This window comes from Salmo trutta, unplaced genomic scaffold, assembly GCF_901001165.1.
Source record: "Salmo trutta unplaced genomic scaffold, fSalTru1.1, whole genome shotgun sequence".
Classification (NCBI taxonomy): Eukaryota; Metazoa; Chordata; class Actinopteri; order Salmoniformes; family Salmonidae; genus Salmo; species Salmo trutta.
The window spans coordinates 340,402-357,428 of record NW_021822608.1 but is presented as its reverse complement, the minus strand read 5'-3'; the positions used below and the strand labels follow the sequence as shown (position 1 = coordinate 357,428).

At 42.6% G+C, this 17,027-nt stretch overlaps 1 protein-coding gene across 7 annotated transcripts in view; it reads right to left on the bottom strand.

The window, feature by feature from the left end:
* Positions 1-11,622: 11,622 nt before the first annotated feature.
* Positions 11,623-17,027, bottom strand: part of LOC115182937 (protein FAM111A-like) — a 29,697-nt gene continuing 24,292 nt past the window's right edge. For 4 of the 7 annotated variants that reach the window (XM_029744287.1, XM_029744286.1, XM_029744290.1 and 1 more), the window contains 2 exons: positions 15,645-15,674; positions 11,623-13,654 (listed from right to left, as the gene is read on the bottom strand). In XM_029744287.1, the coding sequence (XP_029600147.1) occupies positions 11,678-13,654; positions 15,645-15,674 (2,007 nt within the window). In that variant the 3' untranslated portion in view covers positions 11,623-11,677. Of the gene's footprint in view, positions 13,655-15,644; positions 15,675-17,027 lie in introns of those variants that run through there. The other 3 variants (XM_029744292.1, XM_029744289.1, XM_029744291.1) reach the window with 3 other exon arrangements.

The following is a 17,027-nucleotide window of genomic DNA, read 5'->3' as shown; positions in this document are numbered from 1 at the left end:
ACATGGTGGGGCCATTGACCTCTAAATGCCTGCTTATGTCCGGGAATGTGGCCCTGGTGTTTTTACCGACAGGGTAAACACACACACGCACAAACACACACACACACACACACACGCACAAACACACGCACACACACACACGCACAAACACACACACGCACACACACACACACACACGCACAAACACACACACACATGCACAAAGACACACACGCACACACACACACACGTGCTGTCTCCTAGGCTGCGTGCCGCCCCCAAGAGCAGAACCAATCACATGCCAAGAACTATGTTTTTTTCCCCCATCGAGCCACATTCAAACAGAGCAGGACAGACAGGTTCCAATCCAAGCGAACAGTGTGTGTTTAGGGGGCGAACAGTGTGTGTGTGTGTAGGGGTGATTTTCTAATTGTTATTATAATTATATCTCTCTCCATTACCTTCTATAGCCCGACCAAAAAGACAGTTGCTTTATTAATTTACAATCATTTGGTGTAGACAGGACCTTTCCAGAAGTTGAGGGTGGGGCAGGTATGTAACGCTCACTGAGTAGGAGGGGCATTTATACAGTACCCTATATATGTAGTGATCACCAACAGTCTCTGATTTAGACAGGGCCTCTCCAGAAGTTGAGGGTGGGGTATGTTACGCTCAGTACGCTATATATGCAATATACAGTACCCTATATATGCAGTGATCACCAACAGTCTCTGGTTTAGACATGGTTGCCATAGCACTATCACAACTGATTTTTCTAGATTCATTTAACCAAAGCTTAGCTGGTCATTGAGTACCATTGGATCTGGCTTGTTCTTGTGAACCACCGGTGGGGTGTCTATTGAACTGAACTCTCATTTTAATATGGTGAAACTATTCCTTTACAAAAAATGTTTCAAAAGAAACATGAAACATCTAATAGTTATAGTGTAAAAGCCGGTGAGCTGGGGAAGGGGAAAGGGGATACCTAGTCAGCTGCTCGTTGCTACGTCATTTCACTGAGTCCTTTAACCTCTTGAGATGGGAAAACATGTTTCTTTGTGAAGTTGAATGTGCTCTTTATGACAAAGTTACAATTAGGTGACATAAATAGTTGTTTTAAACCAAATTACCCAAAAGGCACTATTGATGGAATGACCCTCTTATCAACCAATGGACTTCATAATAATGATATGGTGAATGAGTTTATCAGGAAGTGCATAGGAGATGTTGTACCCAATGTGACTATTAAAACCTACCCCAACCAGAAACCATGGATAGATGGGAGCATTTGCGCAAAACTGAAAGTGCGAACCACCGCATTTAACCAGGGCAAGAAGACTGGGAATATGGAAGACTACAAACAGTGTAGTTATTCCCTCCGCAAAGCAATCAAGCAGGCTAAACGTCGGTATAGGGACAAAGTTGAGACTCAGTTGAAAGGCTCAGACACGAGACGTATGTAGCAGGTGTTGGGGTAGGTTCCTTGTTCCTTATCAATCATTGGCTTATTGGTGAAATCAGCAATCGGACAATATCTTCTTTAAGTAAATCAATTAAACATTTATTAATGCAATTGCAGACAGAAGTTGACAACGAAAACACAGCAGGCATGTTTCAGAGTAAGTTCTGCAAAATAAAAAAAGGTCAAAGTTGCTTTAATATGCTTGCAGTCGAACCCCTAGTGATGTAACTGCCTACGTCAACACCTTCTACTCATGAGACCAAGCCCATGCATATACAGTTATACAAAATTGCAGGAGAGAACAATAGTTCCAGTGTTTTCTAAGGGCTCAGCAGTAATTTTTCCATTCCCGTGTGGTTTACAGTGGTGTGTCTGACTTGTCTCTTATCTCTTTACTCCCCTGCAGGGTTCTGTGTCTATGAATCTCTTTTAGCCTTGAGGCGCTTTCTCACAGACAACCTGTTTTGACTTCAATAACTCACACATCTCTCAGACCGTTTCTATAAAAGGCAGAGACTAGAAATGAACTGTGGAACATTATTAAACCTTATAATGAATATATATATTGCTAATCTGTGGTCCAGGACCCTGTAAATGTAGTGGGGGAGGGGTCTTATAGCCCTTCCCCTTCTATTAATACAAAATAAGCATAATCAATTATAATAATACATCAATCATTTGGTGCAGCCCCTATCATGACCCCAAGGTGAACCCCATCACAGGGTCTACAGACAATCACGGATTATAAAGGGAAAACTAGCGACCAGGACACCGACGTCTTGCTTCCCGGACAGGCTGAACACCTTCTGCGCTCGCTTTGAGGATAATACAGTGTCACTGACGCGGTCCGCTATCAAGGACCGTGGGCTCTCCTTCTCCATGGCCGAAGTGAGTAAGACACTTAAGAGTGTTAACCCTCGCAAGGCTGCCTGCCCAGATGGTATCCCTAGCCACATCCTCAGAGCATGCGCATACCAGCTGGCTGGTGTGTTTACAGATATATTAAATCTCTCCCTATCCCAGTCTGTTGTCCCCACATGCTTCAAAATGGCCACCATTGTCCCTGTACCTAAAAAAGCAAAGGTAATTGAACTAAACTACTATCGCCCCGTAGCACTCACCTCTGTCATCGTGAAGTGCTTTGAGAGACTAGTCAAGGATCATATCACCTCCACCTTACCTGTCACCCTAGACCCACTTCAATTTGCTTACTGCCCCAATAGATCCACAGATGATGCAATCGCCGCCACACTGCACACTGCCGTATCCCATCTGGACAAGAGGAATACCTATGTAAGAATGCTGTTCATTGACTATAGCTCAGCATTCAACACCATAGTACTCTCCAAGCTCATCATCAAGCTCTATGTCCTGGGTCTGAATGCCGCCCTGTGAAACTGGGTCCTGGACTTCCTGACAGGTCGCCCCCAGGTGGTGAAGGTAGGAAACAACACCTCGTCTTTGCTGATCCTCAACACTGGGGCCCCACAAGGGTGCGTGCTCAGCCCCCTCCTGTACTCCCTGTTCACCCATGACTGTGTGGCCAAGCACACCTCCAACTCAATCATCAAGTTTGCAGACGACACTACAGTGGTAGGCTTGATTACCAACAACGATGAGCCAGCCTACAAGGAGGAGGTGAGGGCTCTGGGAGTGTGGTGACAGGAAAATAACCTCTCACTTAACATCAACAAAACTAAGGAGATGATCGTGGAAACAGCAGAGGGTTCACTCCCCATCCACATAAATGGGACCGCAGTGAAGGTTGAAAGCTTCAAGTTCCTCGGCATACACATCACTGACAAACTGAAATGGTCCACCCACACAGTCAGTGTGGTGAAAAAGGCACAACAGCGCCTCTTCAACCTCAGGAAGCTAAAGACATTTGGCTCGGCACCTAAAACCCTCACAAACTTTTACAGCTACACAATTAAGAGCATCCTGTCGGGCTGTATCACCGCCTGGTACAACAACTGCACCGCCCACAACCGCAAAGCTCTCCAGAAGGTGGTGCGGTCTGCCCAACGCATTACCGGGGACAAACTTCCCGCCCTCCAGGACACCTACAGCACCCGATGCCATAGGAAGGCCAAAAAGATCATCAAGGACATCAACCATCCGAGCCACTGCCTGTTCACCCCGCTTTCATCCAGAAGGCGAAGTCAGTACAGGTGCATCAAAGCTGGGACCGAGAGACTGAAAAACAGCTTCTATCTCAAGGCCATCAGACTGCTAAACAGCCATCATTAGCACATCAGAGGCGGCTGCCTTTCGACAGACATAGAAATCACTGGCCACTTTTAGAAATGGATCATTAGCCACTTTAATAATGTTTCTGTATCTAGCATTACTCATCTCATATGTATAAACTGTAATCTACACTATTCTACGGTATCTTAGTCACTTTTAATTGTGTTTAAATATTGCATCACCCATTTCTTATGTATATACTGTATTGTATTCTATACTACACCACTGACTGTTAAACAGCATCTCCAGCACATCAGAGGCTGCTGCCTATAGACATAGATTAGAAATCACTGGCCACTTTAAGGAAATGAAACAATAGGCACTTTAATGTTTCAGTATCTTGCATTACTCATCTCATATGTATAAACTGTAATCTATACTATTCTACGGTATCTTAGTCACTTTAATTCTGTGTAAATATTGCATCACCCATCTCATATGTATAAACTGTATTCTATACTATTCTACGGTATCTTAGTCACTTTAATTCTGTGTAAATATTGCATCACCCATCTCATATGTATATGCTGTATTCTATACTGTGCCACTGTATCTTAGTCCAATTCCGCTCTGACATATGTATATATTCTTAATCCATTCCTTACTTAGATTTACGTGTATTTTGGGGTAAATGTTGTGAAACTGTTAGATATTACTTGTTAGATATTACTGCACTGTCGGAGTTAGAAGCACAAGCATTTCACTACACCCGCAATAACATCTGCTAAACACGTGTATGTGACCAATACATTTGATTTGAATCATTTCACAGGTCATTTCTAACTACTAACTATACTAATAACTCACCCCAGGTGTACTCCTCTAACTACTAACTATACTAGTAACTCACCCCAGGTGTACTCCTCTAACTACTAACTACACTAGTAACTCACCCCAGGTGTACTCCTCTAACTACTAACTATACTAGTAACTCACCCCAGGTGTACTCCTCTAACTACTAACTATACTAGTAACTCACCCCAGGTGTACTCCTCTAACTACTAACTATACTAGTAACTCACCCCAGGTGTACTCCTCTAACTACTAACTATACTAGTAACTCACCCCAGGTGTACTCCTCTAACTACTAACTATACTAGTAACTCCCCCCAGGTGTACTCCTCTAACTACTAACTATACTAGTAACTCACTCCAGGTGTACTCCTCTAACTACTAACTATACTAGTAACTCACCCCAGGTGTACTCCTCTAACTACTAACTATACTAGTAACTCACCCCAGGTGTACTCCTCTAACTACTAACTACACTAGTAACTCACCCCAGGTGTACTCCTCTAACTACTAACTATACTAGTAACTCACCCCAGGTGTACTCCTCTAACTACTAACTATACTAGTAACTCACCCCAGGTGTACTCCTCTAACTACTAACTATACTAGTAACTCACCCCAGGTGTACTCCTCTAACTACTAACTATACTAGTAACTCACCCCAGGTGTACTCCTCTAACTACTAACTATACTAGTAACTCACCCCAGGTGTACTCCTCTAACTACTAACTATACTAGTAACTCACCCCAGGTGTACTATTGTGTGTAGATTGATGAGGGAAAAAACAATTTAATCTGTTTTAGAATAAGGCTGTAATGTAACAAAATTTGTAAAAAGTTAAGGGGTCTGAATACTTTCCACGTACACTGTATGTCTGAGAAAAAAAAACGTTTCCCCATACGATCTAGTACACAATAAACACTTCAACCCATACGATCTAGTACACAATAAACACTTCAACCCATACGATCTAGTACACAATAAACACTTCAACCCATATGATCTAGTCCACAATAAACACTTCAACCCATATGATCTAGTACACAATAAACACTCAACCCATATGATCTAGTCCACAATAAACACTTCAACCCATATGATCTGGTACACAATAAACACTTCAACCCATATGATCTAGTACACAATAAAAGTATAATAAAACATATACAAATATGATATAAAATAAGTATTTTCATACTTTATATTATGTCCATATATTGTTTTAGGAAAATGTACCCAAAATATTTCACCTTCTTTACGACTTTACCAAACATATCATGACATTAGTGATCGTCAAAATCTGTTACATTTGTCAATGTCTAAATCAACATTTGGGCCATTTAGACAGCGTGTGTTACTCCTATAGACAAGGGGAGAAGGACTAGGTAAAGGGCTCCATTTTGTTGTTCTGTAGCATATGCAATGTGTCTGCCTCCAACATAAAACATTTCTTTACTTCCACACATAATTACTTCTTTATTTATTTTAGGTTTAAGGAAGTGTGTAGGTCACATTCTTTATTGTAGAGCTATGAAAGTTATATATTTAGATTCAACTGCTCGAGACAAATTCAGCAATTGCTTTGCCATGTCTGTGCTGTGAAGCAGTCGAGTTGGATAAATGTTTTTCTCAGGACTGCCCCAATTTGATGTGATGTCGGAGTGAAGTGATACACATTGATGTAATGATGCAGCCAACCACCAGAGGGAGGTAGATACATGTTTATCCGACAAAGGACCTTTACATGGTCCTAGAAGGTCTGGATTTCCGTCTTTTGACTTATAGAACAGTGGGGATTTTATAAAATAAGTAATGTAAACATATATATCTTTTTTTGAAGTAATCCTAATGCCCGATTTCAGGGGGCGGTCAGCTTTTAAGGAGAAGTTCTTTCAGGTTGTTCTGGTAGGTTGAGATGGCTGCATGCGCTGAGCAGCCATCAGCCCCCTCCTCCAGTCAAGCCAGGTGGATCAGCATCTGGACATGGAAGGGGTCTCCGTTGATCCAGATCTTGAGAGGACGAGTCTTCATGTGGCCATCATCCACAACGTTTGCATCTTTGCATCTCTTCATCTTTTCCACATCATGTTCATCTTCCGTCTCTTCAGGCCTTCCTCCATGACATCGTCTTCAGGCCTTCCTCCATGACATCGTGTTCAGGCCTTCCTCCATGACATCGTCTTCAGGCCTTCCTCTATGACATCGCCTTCAGGCCTTCCTCTATGACATCGTCTTCAGGCCTTCCTCCATGACATCGTCTTCAGGCCTTCCTCCATGACATCGTGTTCAGGCCTTCCTCTATGACATCGTCTTCAGGCCTTCCTCTATGACATCCTATTCAGGCCTTCCTCTATGACATCGTCTTCAGGCCTTCCTCTATGACATCGTATTCAGGCCTTCCTCTATGACATCGTATTCAGGCCTTCCTCTATGACATCGTCTTCAGGCCTTCCTCCATGACATCGTCTTCAGGCCTTCCTCCATGACATCGTCTTCAGGCCTTCCTCTATGACATCGTCTTCAGGCATTCCTCTATGACATCGTCTTCAGGCCTTCCTCCACGACATCGTCTTCAGGCCTTCCTCCATGACATCGTCTTCAGGCCTTCCTCTATGACATCGTCTTCAGGCCTTCCTCTATGACATCGCTCACAGAGGACGCCTCATCTGCAAACACACGGTTCAGAACGTCTTCCATGCTCTCTTGAGGGGTCAGGGTCTTGAAGGCAAACGTGATTATATCTATCAGTAGAGATATTGCTAAAGCCCCGAAGCCTGCTACCTCTGGTACAGTAGTGTTTGCTCACTAGGTCCTCAGTCCAAGCTGGTATGTAGCTGCATTAATCCAGTTTCTGCTCTTGGGACTGCTCGTTCACATTATCCAGTTTTGGCTTAAGAATGTCAGGAAAGTATTGTCAATAGAAACACAGACAGTAGACACCCAGACAGTAGAAACCCAGACAGTAGAAACACAGGCAGTAGAAACACAGGCAGTAGAAACACAGACAGTAGAAACCCAGGCAGTAGAAACCCAGGCAGAAACCCAGACAGTAGAAACACAGACAGTAGAAACCCAGGCAGTAGAAACACAGGCAGTAGAAACACAGACAGTAGAAACACAGACAGTAGAAACACAGACAGTAGAAACCCAGGCAGTAGAAACCCAGGCAGTAGAAACACAGACAGTAGAAACACAGACAGTAGAAACACAGACAGTAGAAACACAGGCAGTAGAAACAGACAGTAGAAACACAGACAGTAGAAACACAGTCAGTAGAAACACAGACAGTAGAAACACAGACAGTAGAAACACAGACAGTAGGACAAAACACATCATATTCTTCAGCGTTCAGACACCTGTTACACAGACAACCGTGGGACTGGAACCAGCAGCCATGAGAACTGCATGTGGCTACGTACCAAATGACACCCCTATACCCTATATAGTGCACTACCTTGGGTCCTGGTCAAAAGTGCACTATATAAGGGATAGGGTGCAATTTTCGATGGAAGCCAGTAATGTAGGGCTGTACAGCCCTTATGGTTAGCAAAAATGTATGACATAAGTCAAAATGATAAATCCAGATGTCATTGAGGAGATTCATGCAGCACCTCTTTTGGTGGTGTTCTTAAAATCAAAGAGATTTCACTGAATTTAACCTAGTTATTAATATATAAAAAAGGAAAGAATTAGGACTTGATGGTTGTTGAACTGACGACCAATCATTTTCTGTTCTGTTCTAGTCTAAAACGTTACATAATATCTGTATCATTATTTGTTGTACTTTTCTGCTTATTTATCACTTCACTGAAAGTATTGATTATGTAATAGACATGTACCACTGTCTCACCCTACACTGTTTAGTGGCAAAGAAAGGGTTGCCTCTTCTGCTGTAGTTGAGGGCTAAATCACCATGGAGATATTTCTATATAAATCACAAGGTCTACAGCCAGGACATTAGATGAAATGCAGCATGACAATAATACTCTGTCGACTAAATGGATTCATGTTATTTGTGATCAGACACACCATTGTGTGGTCACAGTCATGTGATCAGACACACCATTGTGTGGTCACAGTCATGTGATCAGACACACCATTGTGTGGTCACAGTCATGTGATCAAACACACCATTGTGTGGTCACAGTCATGTGATCAGACACACCATTGTGTGGTCACGGTCATGTGATCAGACACACCATTGTGTGGTCACAGTCATGTGATCAGACACACCATTGTGTGGTCACGGTCATGTGATCAGACACACCATTGTGTGGTCACAGTCATGTGATCAGACACACCATTGTGTGGTCACAGTGATGTGATCAGACACACCATTGTTTGGTCCACTTGCAATAAGAAGCAATAAGCAAGCTGTAATTGTCAACACATTTATTGATTAGTCTGTCACTAGTTTCATGCATGGTTGTTTTCATTTCATGAGTTATAACAATTTCAACATGATACAGAATTCCAATATAAAGACAATTACCACCTTATACAAAGAAATTATGAAGACATTCTCAGAAGAGTACAAAAGTATCGTCAAAATGAAAAAGTATTGAGCTATTATCTTAAAAAAAAGTGTGACAAGTGAAACCAAAGACAAGTGACCAAAACTCAAAGTAACAAAAATGTAGAACACAATAATACATTTTTTTAATTATATTTTGACAGTTGCATCTAGAATGTTCCCTCTATCTATTTATTGAACCTTTTCCCAAAGTCTCAGAAAAATGCAGAAAATACAAAGGACATCATAAGGAACCAGACAATTACAGCAAACAGCTGTATGTGTTACGTGTGTTGTGTGTGTGTTGTGTGTGTTACGTGTGTGTTGTGTGTGTTACGTGTGTGTTGCGCGTGTGTTGCGCGTGTGTTGCGCGTGTGTTGTGTGTGTTGCGTGTCCACCTTGCAACCAGGCACCGACATCTGACCTCCACTGTGGGTAGAGTTAAGTCACAGGGCCTTTATTTAACCAGGCAAGTCAGTTAAGAACAATATCTTATTTACAATGACAACCTACCCCGGCCAAACCCGGAGGATGCTGGGACAATTGTCATGCAGCCTGGATTGAAACCAGGTACTGCAGTGACGCCTCTAGCACTGAGATGCAGTGTCTTAGACCGCTGAGCCACTCGGGAGCCCAGATGACAAGAAGAACAAACGGAGCTCCACACGGCTGTATGGGGTGGTTAGGTAGTTATATAGAGGGCTGATGGGGTGGTTAGGTAGTTATATAGAGGGCTGTATTGGGTGGTTAGGTAGTTATATAGAGGGCTGATGGGGTGGTTAGGTAGTTATATAGAGGGCTGATGGGGTGCTTAGGTAGTTATATAGAGGGCTGATGGGGTGGTTAGGTAGTTATATAGAGGGCTGATGGGGTGGTTAGGTAGTTATATAGAGGGCTGATGGGGTGGTTAGGTAGTTATATAGAGGGCTGATGGGGTGGTTAGGTAGTTATATAGAGGGCTGATGGGGGTGGTTAGGTAGTTATATAGAGGGCTGATGGGGTGGTTAGGTAGTTATATAGAGGGCTGATGGGGTGGTTCAGGTAGTTATATAGAGGGCTGATGGGGTGGTTAGGTAGTTATATAGAGGCTGATTGTGGGTGGTTAGGTAGTTATATAGAGGCTGATGGGGTGGTTAGGTAGTTATATAGAGGGCTGATGGGGTGGTTAGGTAGTTATATAGAGGGCTGATGGGGTGGTTAGGTAGTTATATAGAGGGCTGATGGGGTGGTTAGGTAGTTATATAGAGGGCTGATGGGGTGGTCAGGTAGTTATATAGAGGGCTGATGGGGTGGTTAGGTAGTTATATAGAGGGCTGATTGGGGGGTTAGGTAGTTATATAGAGGGCTGATGGGGTGGTTAGGTAGTTATATAGAGGGCTGATGGGGGTGGTTAGGTAGTTATATAGAGGGCTGATGGGGTGGTTAGGTAGTTATATAGAGGGCTGATGGGGTGGTTAGGTAGTTATATAGAGGGCTGATGGGGTGGTTAGGTAGTTATATAGAGGGCTGATGGGGTGGTTAGGTAGTTATATAGAGGGCTGATGGGGTGGTTGGTAAGTTATATAGAGGGCCTGATGGGGTGGTTAGGTAGTTATATAGAGGGCTGATGGGGTGGTTAGGTAGTTATATAGAGGGCTGATGGGGTGGTTAGGTAGTTATATAGAGGGCTGATGGGGTGGTTAGGTAGTTATATAGAGGGCTGATGGGGTGGTTAGGTAGTTATATAGAGGGCTGATGGGTGGTTAGGTAGTTATATAGAGGGCTGTATGGGGTGGTTAGGTAGTTATATAGAGGGCTGATGGGGTGGTTAGGTAGTTATATAGAGGGCTGATGGGGTGGTTAGGTAGTTATATAGAGGGCTGATGGGGTGGTTAGGTAGTTATATAGAGGGCTGATGGGGTGGTTAGGTAGTTATATAGAGGGCTGATGGGGTGGTTAGGTAGTTATATAGAGGGCTGATGGGGTGGTTAGGTAGTTATATAGAGGGCTGATGGGTGGTTAGGTAGTTATATAGAGGGCTGATGAGGTGGTTAGGTAGTTATATAGAGGGCTGATGGGGTGGTTAGGTAGTTATATAGAGGGCTGATGGGGTGGTTAGGTAGTTATATAGAGGGCTGTATGGGGTGGTTAGGTAGTTATATAGAGGGCTGATGGGGTGGTTAGGTAGTTATATAGAGGGCTGATGGGGTGGTTAGGTAGTTATATAGAGGGCTGATGGGGTGGTTAGGTAGTTATATAGAGGGCTGATGGGTTGGTTAGGTAGTTATATAGAGGGCTGATGGGGTGCTTAGGTAGTTATATAGAGGGCTGATGGGGTGGTTAGGTAGTTATATAGAGGGCTGATGGGGTGGTTAGGTAGTTATATAGAGGGCTGACGGTGAGGCAAGATGGTCTTCAAGAGAAAAAACATGTACCTTGGTCTGAGAACAGGTCATCTACCTTGAAATGCCTGAAAGACACTAAGGTTAGTGCAACATACATACTGACATACGTCAGCATTTGAAAACAGTGGCCAGGTAAACAAACATGGATTGCCGTCATACCTTGTCCATTACAAGGTAAAGAAACCATTGTGCCATTTTGTAATTTGACTATCCTTAAATGTATTTGCAACACAATCTCTTATTATTCATCAATGGGCTCATCGTCATCATCAGTCTTGGATAACTTGACAAGATCGTCAAATCAAAAAGTCGTTTTTCAACATGAACTCTTTCAAAGCTTCATTTCCTGCTTTCTGAATTTTTTCCAGTACTGCCTCCTTTTCTGAAATGATCCATTTTCTAAGATGTTCTTTAATTCTTAGATGGTTCTCATTTTCCTCAACTGCTTCCCAGACTGCTGTCAAGGCTGCACTGAATGAGGGCTTCCATTCCATTACCAGGTGTCTGATAAAATTGTAAATGAAATCATGCAAATGGGGGCATGTCAAGGCTTCTCTGGTGAACTTGGTCAGTATTTCAACATTGTTTCTGTCCTTCATCTTGATCAGAAAGTTCTCCAGTATGGTGAGGAGAGGGATGGCATACTCAATCACACTCTTCACTCCTTCATATTTGTAGGGGAACCCTCCAGTGTGCATGGCTATCACATGGCAGGATTCATCAAAGACTGGGGAGCCAGAAGCTCCATGGAAGAGGCAGGTGTCATAGGTCACATCAGTGTTGTCTGGATTCATGAGCATGTCATACTTCACTTTATTCTCTTCTATGGATGTATTGATCAGCATATCCATTCTGTCATTTTTCCCAAACTCTCCTTGGAAAGCCTCACCTCTTCTTTCTCTCTCAATAATGGTGGTGGGGTCTGTTCTTTTCACTCCTCCACCTGGGTGTCCAATGAGACAGACTCCACCTTTCTTTGGATCTGGGCTATATCTACGGAGAAGACCGGTTGAGGTATCAATGTCCTGAAGCTCTAGTACAGCAAAGTCCACATGTCGATTGTAGTGGTCAGATCCCCATTGAAAGTCAATGATCTCTGATTTCACCTCAATCACCTTCAGATCTGACCCATTGGGATTTTCTTTGTTGAATGTGGCAGTTACTTTGGCTGAGATATGGTAATTTCCATCAACATACAAGATGCCATCTTTTTCAAACAAATGTGCATTTGTCAGAATGTAATGATCAAACAGCAGGAAGCCAGTGCCTTGCCCGACCCCCTCGACATCGATCATACAGACTGAGTCACTCAGTTCCATCAGCTTCTTTACTGTGTAGACTTCAGAGAAACCCTGGGTGCTCTTTCCAAATTCCCCCCTTAAATGACTTCGCACCCCAGAATATTTCTTCTTATTGTACCTCTTCTTCATCTGTTTCACCAAATCAGTAAACTGGTGGCGAAGAATCTTCAAAATATCAGCAGAATCTGGCACTGTGACTAGCTGTTCCTGTTTTTTGTGGGGTTCCCCTGCAGCTGATGTTTCAGTGCTTGTGTTAAACATGGGGAGTTGTATGGAGTTCGTCTCATCTTCTTTCAGAAGGTTAGAACCAGCTTGTGGAGGGGCAGTTGCAGCCTGTGTTGGGTTTTTCTCTTCCAGGATCATTTTGAAGGTTTGTTTATCCAGACAGTCAACTAGTACATTCATCTCAACACACCTCGGTGGATCTGAGTCTGATTCAACGAGAATGCAAGTTTTAGTGAACACATTGTCATGGAAGCGTCCATCTCTTGTTAGTGCTGTCTCCACTGTCTCTCCACAGATGCCGTAGATGCAAAGAGGGCTAAATTTTTCAAGGCTTTTGTTTTTGAGCAGTTGCTTGGTTTTGGTTTTCTTACCACCTTTAGATTCAATATAAAAAATGACGTATTGCTTATTTCCTGTATAAATCTGTGTGGGTTCAGCTGTGGCCTCTCCACTATCATTGAAAATGGTTGATATGGTGAGTATTTGACCATTCTCAAGCAGATGACAAGGGAAGTGTGTTGCTATTGGTTTCTTTCCTTTTGTTGTTTGTATAACAAGGTCTTGTCTTTGCATTGTCTTCTCTTGTTGTCTTGTCTCCATCTTCTGTTTCCAAGTCTTTTCCCTTAGTTCACAGAATTTGGAACTTGTTTCAAGAGCCTGTAACACGCTGCAAGGGCTATTACAGGTGATTTCATGCTGGACTTCTTTATCAGGGAATCTGAAGAGAAAGCAGTGAAGATGTCCATTCTGTGAGGAAATCAATGAAAATGACATTAATATGAATACACATACACTGCCTTCAGAAAGTATTCAGACCCCTTGACTTTTTCCACATTTTGTTACGTTTCAGCCTTATTCTAAAATTGATTAAATAAAAAAGATCCTCAGCAATCTACACACAATACTCCATAGTGATGAATCAAAAACAGGTGTAGAAATATTTGCAAATGTATTGAGAAAAAAACAACAGAAATACCTTATTGACATAAGTATTCAGACCCTTTGGTATGAGACTCAAAATTGAGACAGAATTGTGTCGAAGCACAAATCTTAGGAAGGGTACCAAAACATTTCTGCAGCATTGAAGGTCCCCAAGAACACAGTGGCCTCCATCAATCTTAAATGGAAGAAGTTTGGAACCACCAAGACTCTTCATAGCGCTGGCCGCCCGACCAAACTGAGCAATCAGGGGAGAAGGGCCTTGGTCATGGAGGTGACCAAGAACCCTATGGTCATTCTGACAGAGCTCTAGAGTTCCTCTTTGGAGATGGGAGAACCTTCCAGAAGGACAACCATCTCTGCAGTACTCGACCAATCAGGCATTTATGGTAGAGTGGCCAGACGGAAGCCACTCCTCAGTAAAAGGCACATGACAGCCAGCTTGGAGTTTGCCAAAAGGCACCTAAAAACTCTCAGACCATGAGAAAAAAGATTATTTGTCCTGAATGCCATGCGTCACTTCTGGAGGAAACCTGGCACCATCCCTATGGTGAAGCACTGTGGTGGTGGCAGCATCATGTTGTGGTGATGTTTTTCAGTGGCAGGGACTGGGAGACTAGTCAGGATCGAGGGAAAGATGAACGGAGAAAAGTATAGCGAGATCCTTGATGAAAACCTGCTCCAGAGCGCTCAGGATCTCAGACTGGGGTGAAGGTTCACCTTCCAACAGGACAACGACCCTAAGCACACAGCCAAAACAATGCAGGAGTGGTGACGGGACAACTCTCTGAATGTCCTTGAGTGGCCCAGCCAGAGCCCGGACTTGAACCCGATCAAACATCTCTGGAGAGACCTGAAAATAGCTGTGCAGCGACGCTCCCCATCCAACCTGACAGAGCTTGAGAGGATCTGCAGAGAAGAAAAGGAGAAACACCCCAAATACAGGTGTGCCAAGCTTGTAGCGTCATACCCAAGAAGACTCGAGGCTGTAATCACTGCCAAAGGTGCTTCAACAAAGTACTGAGTAAAGGGTCTGAATACTTATGTAAATGTGATATTTCCGTTTTCTTTTTTTAAATATAAATTAGCAACAATTTTGAAAAAACATTTTCACTGTCATTATGGGGTATTGAGTGTAGATTGATGAGAAGAAAAAAAACAATTTAATCCATTTGAGAATAAGGCTGTAACCTACCAAAATGTGGAAAAGGTCAAGGGGTCTGAAAACTTTCCGAAGGCACTGTATGTACACTTACATTGACACATAGGTGTATACTGAATATACATGACTACACAGAAATAAACAAATTGCAATGCACTTATTTTAACTCATATCTATAGTATGTATCTATAATATTTATATTGTAGACTGGCAATAAACATGTTTTTTATTTTTATATGACTTAAAAGCAATATAGTCAACAAATAGCTAATTTTGTATTGCCCTCATACAGTTGAAGTTAGAAGTTAACATGCACTTAGGTTGGAGTCATTAAAACTCATTTTCAACCGCTCCACAAATTTCTTGTTAACAAACTATAGTTTTGGCAAGTCGGGTTAGGACAACTACTTTGTGCATGACACAAGTCATTTTTTCCAACAATAGTTTACAGACAGATTATTTCACTGTATCACAATTCCAGTGGGTCAGAAGTGTACATACACTAAGGTGACTGTGCCTTTAAACAGCTTGGAAAATTCCAGAAAATGATGCCATGGCTTTAGAAGCTTATGATAGGCTAATTGACATCATTTGAGTCAATTGGAGGTGTACCTGTGGATGTATTTCAAGGCCTACCTTCAAACTCAGTGCCTCTTTGCTTGACATCTTGGGAAAATCAAAAGAAATCAGTCAAGACCTCAGAAAAAAATGTGTAGACCTCCACAAGTCTGGTTCATCCTTGAGAGCAATTTCCAAACGCCTGAAGGTACCACATTCATCTATACAAACAATAGTACGCAAGTATAAACACAATGGGACCATGTAGGCATCATACCACTCAGGAAGGAGATGCGTTCTGTCTCCTAGAGATGAACGTACTTTGGTGCGAACTGTGCAAATCAATCCCAGAACAACAGCAAAGGACCTTGAGAAGATGCTGGAGGAAACAGGTACAAAAGTATCTATATCCAAAGTAAAACGAGTCCTATATCGACAAAACCTGAATGGCCACTCAGCAAGGAAGAAGCCACGGCTCCAAAACCGCCATAAAAAAGTCAGACTATGGTTTGCAACTGCACATGGGGACAAAGATCGTACTTTTTGGAGAAATATCCTCTGGTCTGATGAGTCAAAAATAGAACTGTTTGGCCATAATGACCATCGTTATGTTTGGAGGAAAAAGAGGGAGGCTTACAAGCCGAAGAACACCATCCCAACCGTGAAGCACGGGGGTGGCAGCATCATGTTGTGGGGGTGCTTTGCTGCAGGAGGGACTGGTGCACTTCACAAAATAGATGGCATCATGAGGAAAGAAAATTAGGTGGATATATTGAAGCAACATCTCAAGACATCAGTCAGGAAGTTAAAGCTTGGTCGCAAATGGGTCTTCCAAATGGACAATGACCCCAAGCATACTTCCAAAGTTGTGGCAAAATGGCTTAAGGACAACAAAGTCAAGGTATTGGAGTGGCCATCACAAAGTCCTGACCTCAATCCCATAGAAAATTTGTGGGCAGAACTGAAAAAGTGTGCGCGAGCAAGGAGGCCTACAAACCTGACTCTGTTACACCAGCTCTGTCAGGAGGAATGCAAAATTCGCCCAACTTATTCTGGGAAGCTTGTGGAAGGCTACCCAAAACGTTTGACCGAAGTTAAACAATTTATAGGCAATGCTACCAAATACTAATTGAGTGTATGTAAACTTCTGACCCTCTGGGAATGTGATGAAAGAAATAAAAGCTTAAATAAATCACTCTAAAATTATTCTGACATTTTACATTCTTAAAATAGAGTGTGGATCCTAACTGATCTAAGACAGGGAATTTTTTCAAGAATTAAATGTCAGGAATTGTGAAAAACTGAGTTTAAATGTATTTGGCTAAGGTGTAGGGAAACTTCCGACTTCAACTGTACATACTATTTGTATGGCTCTACTTCCTGCTGGAGAGTAGTATCTTCCTACTCATGGTGGAATCATTTAGAGCTACAGAGCCTTCAGAAAGTATTCTATTCATACCT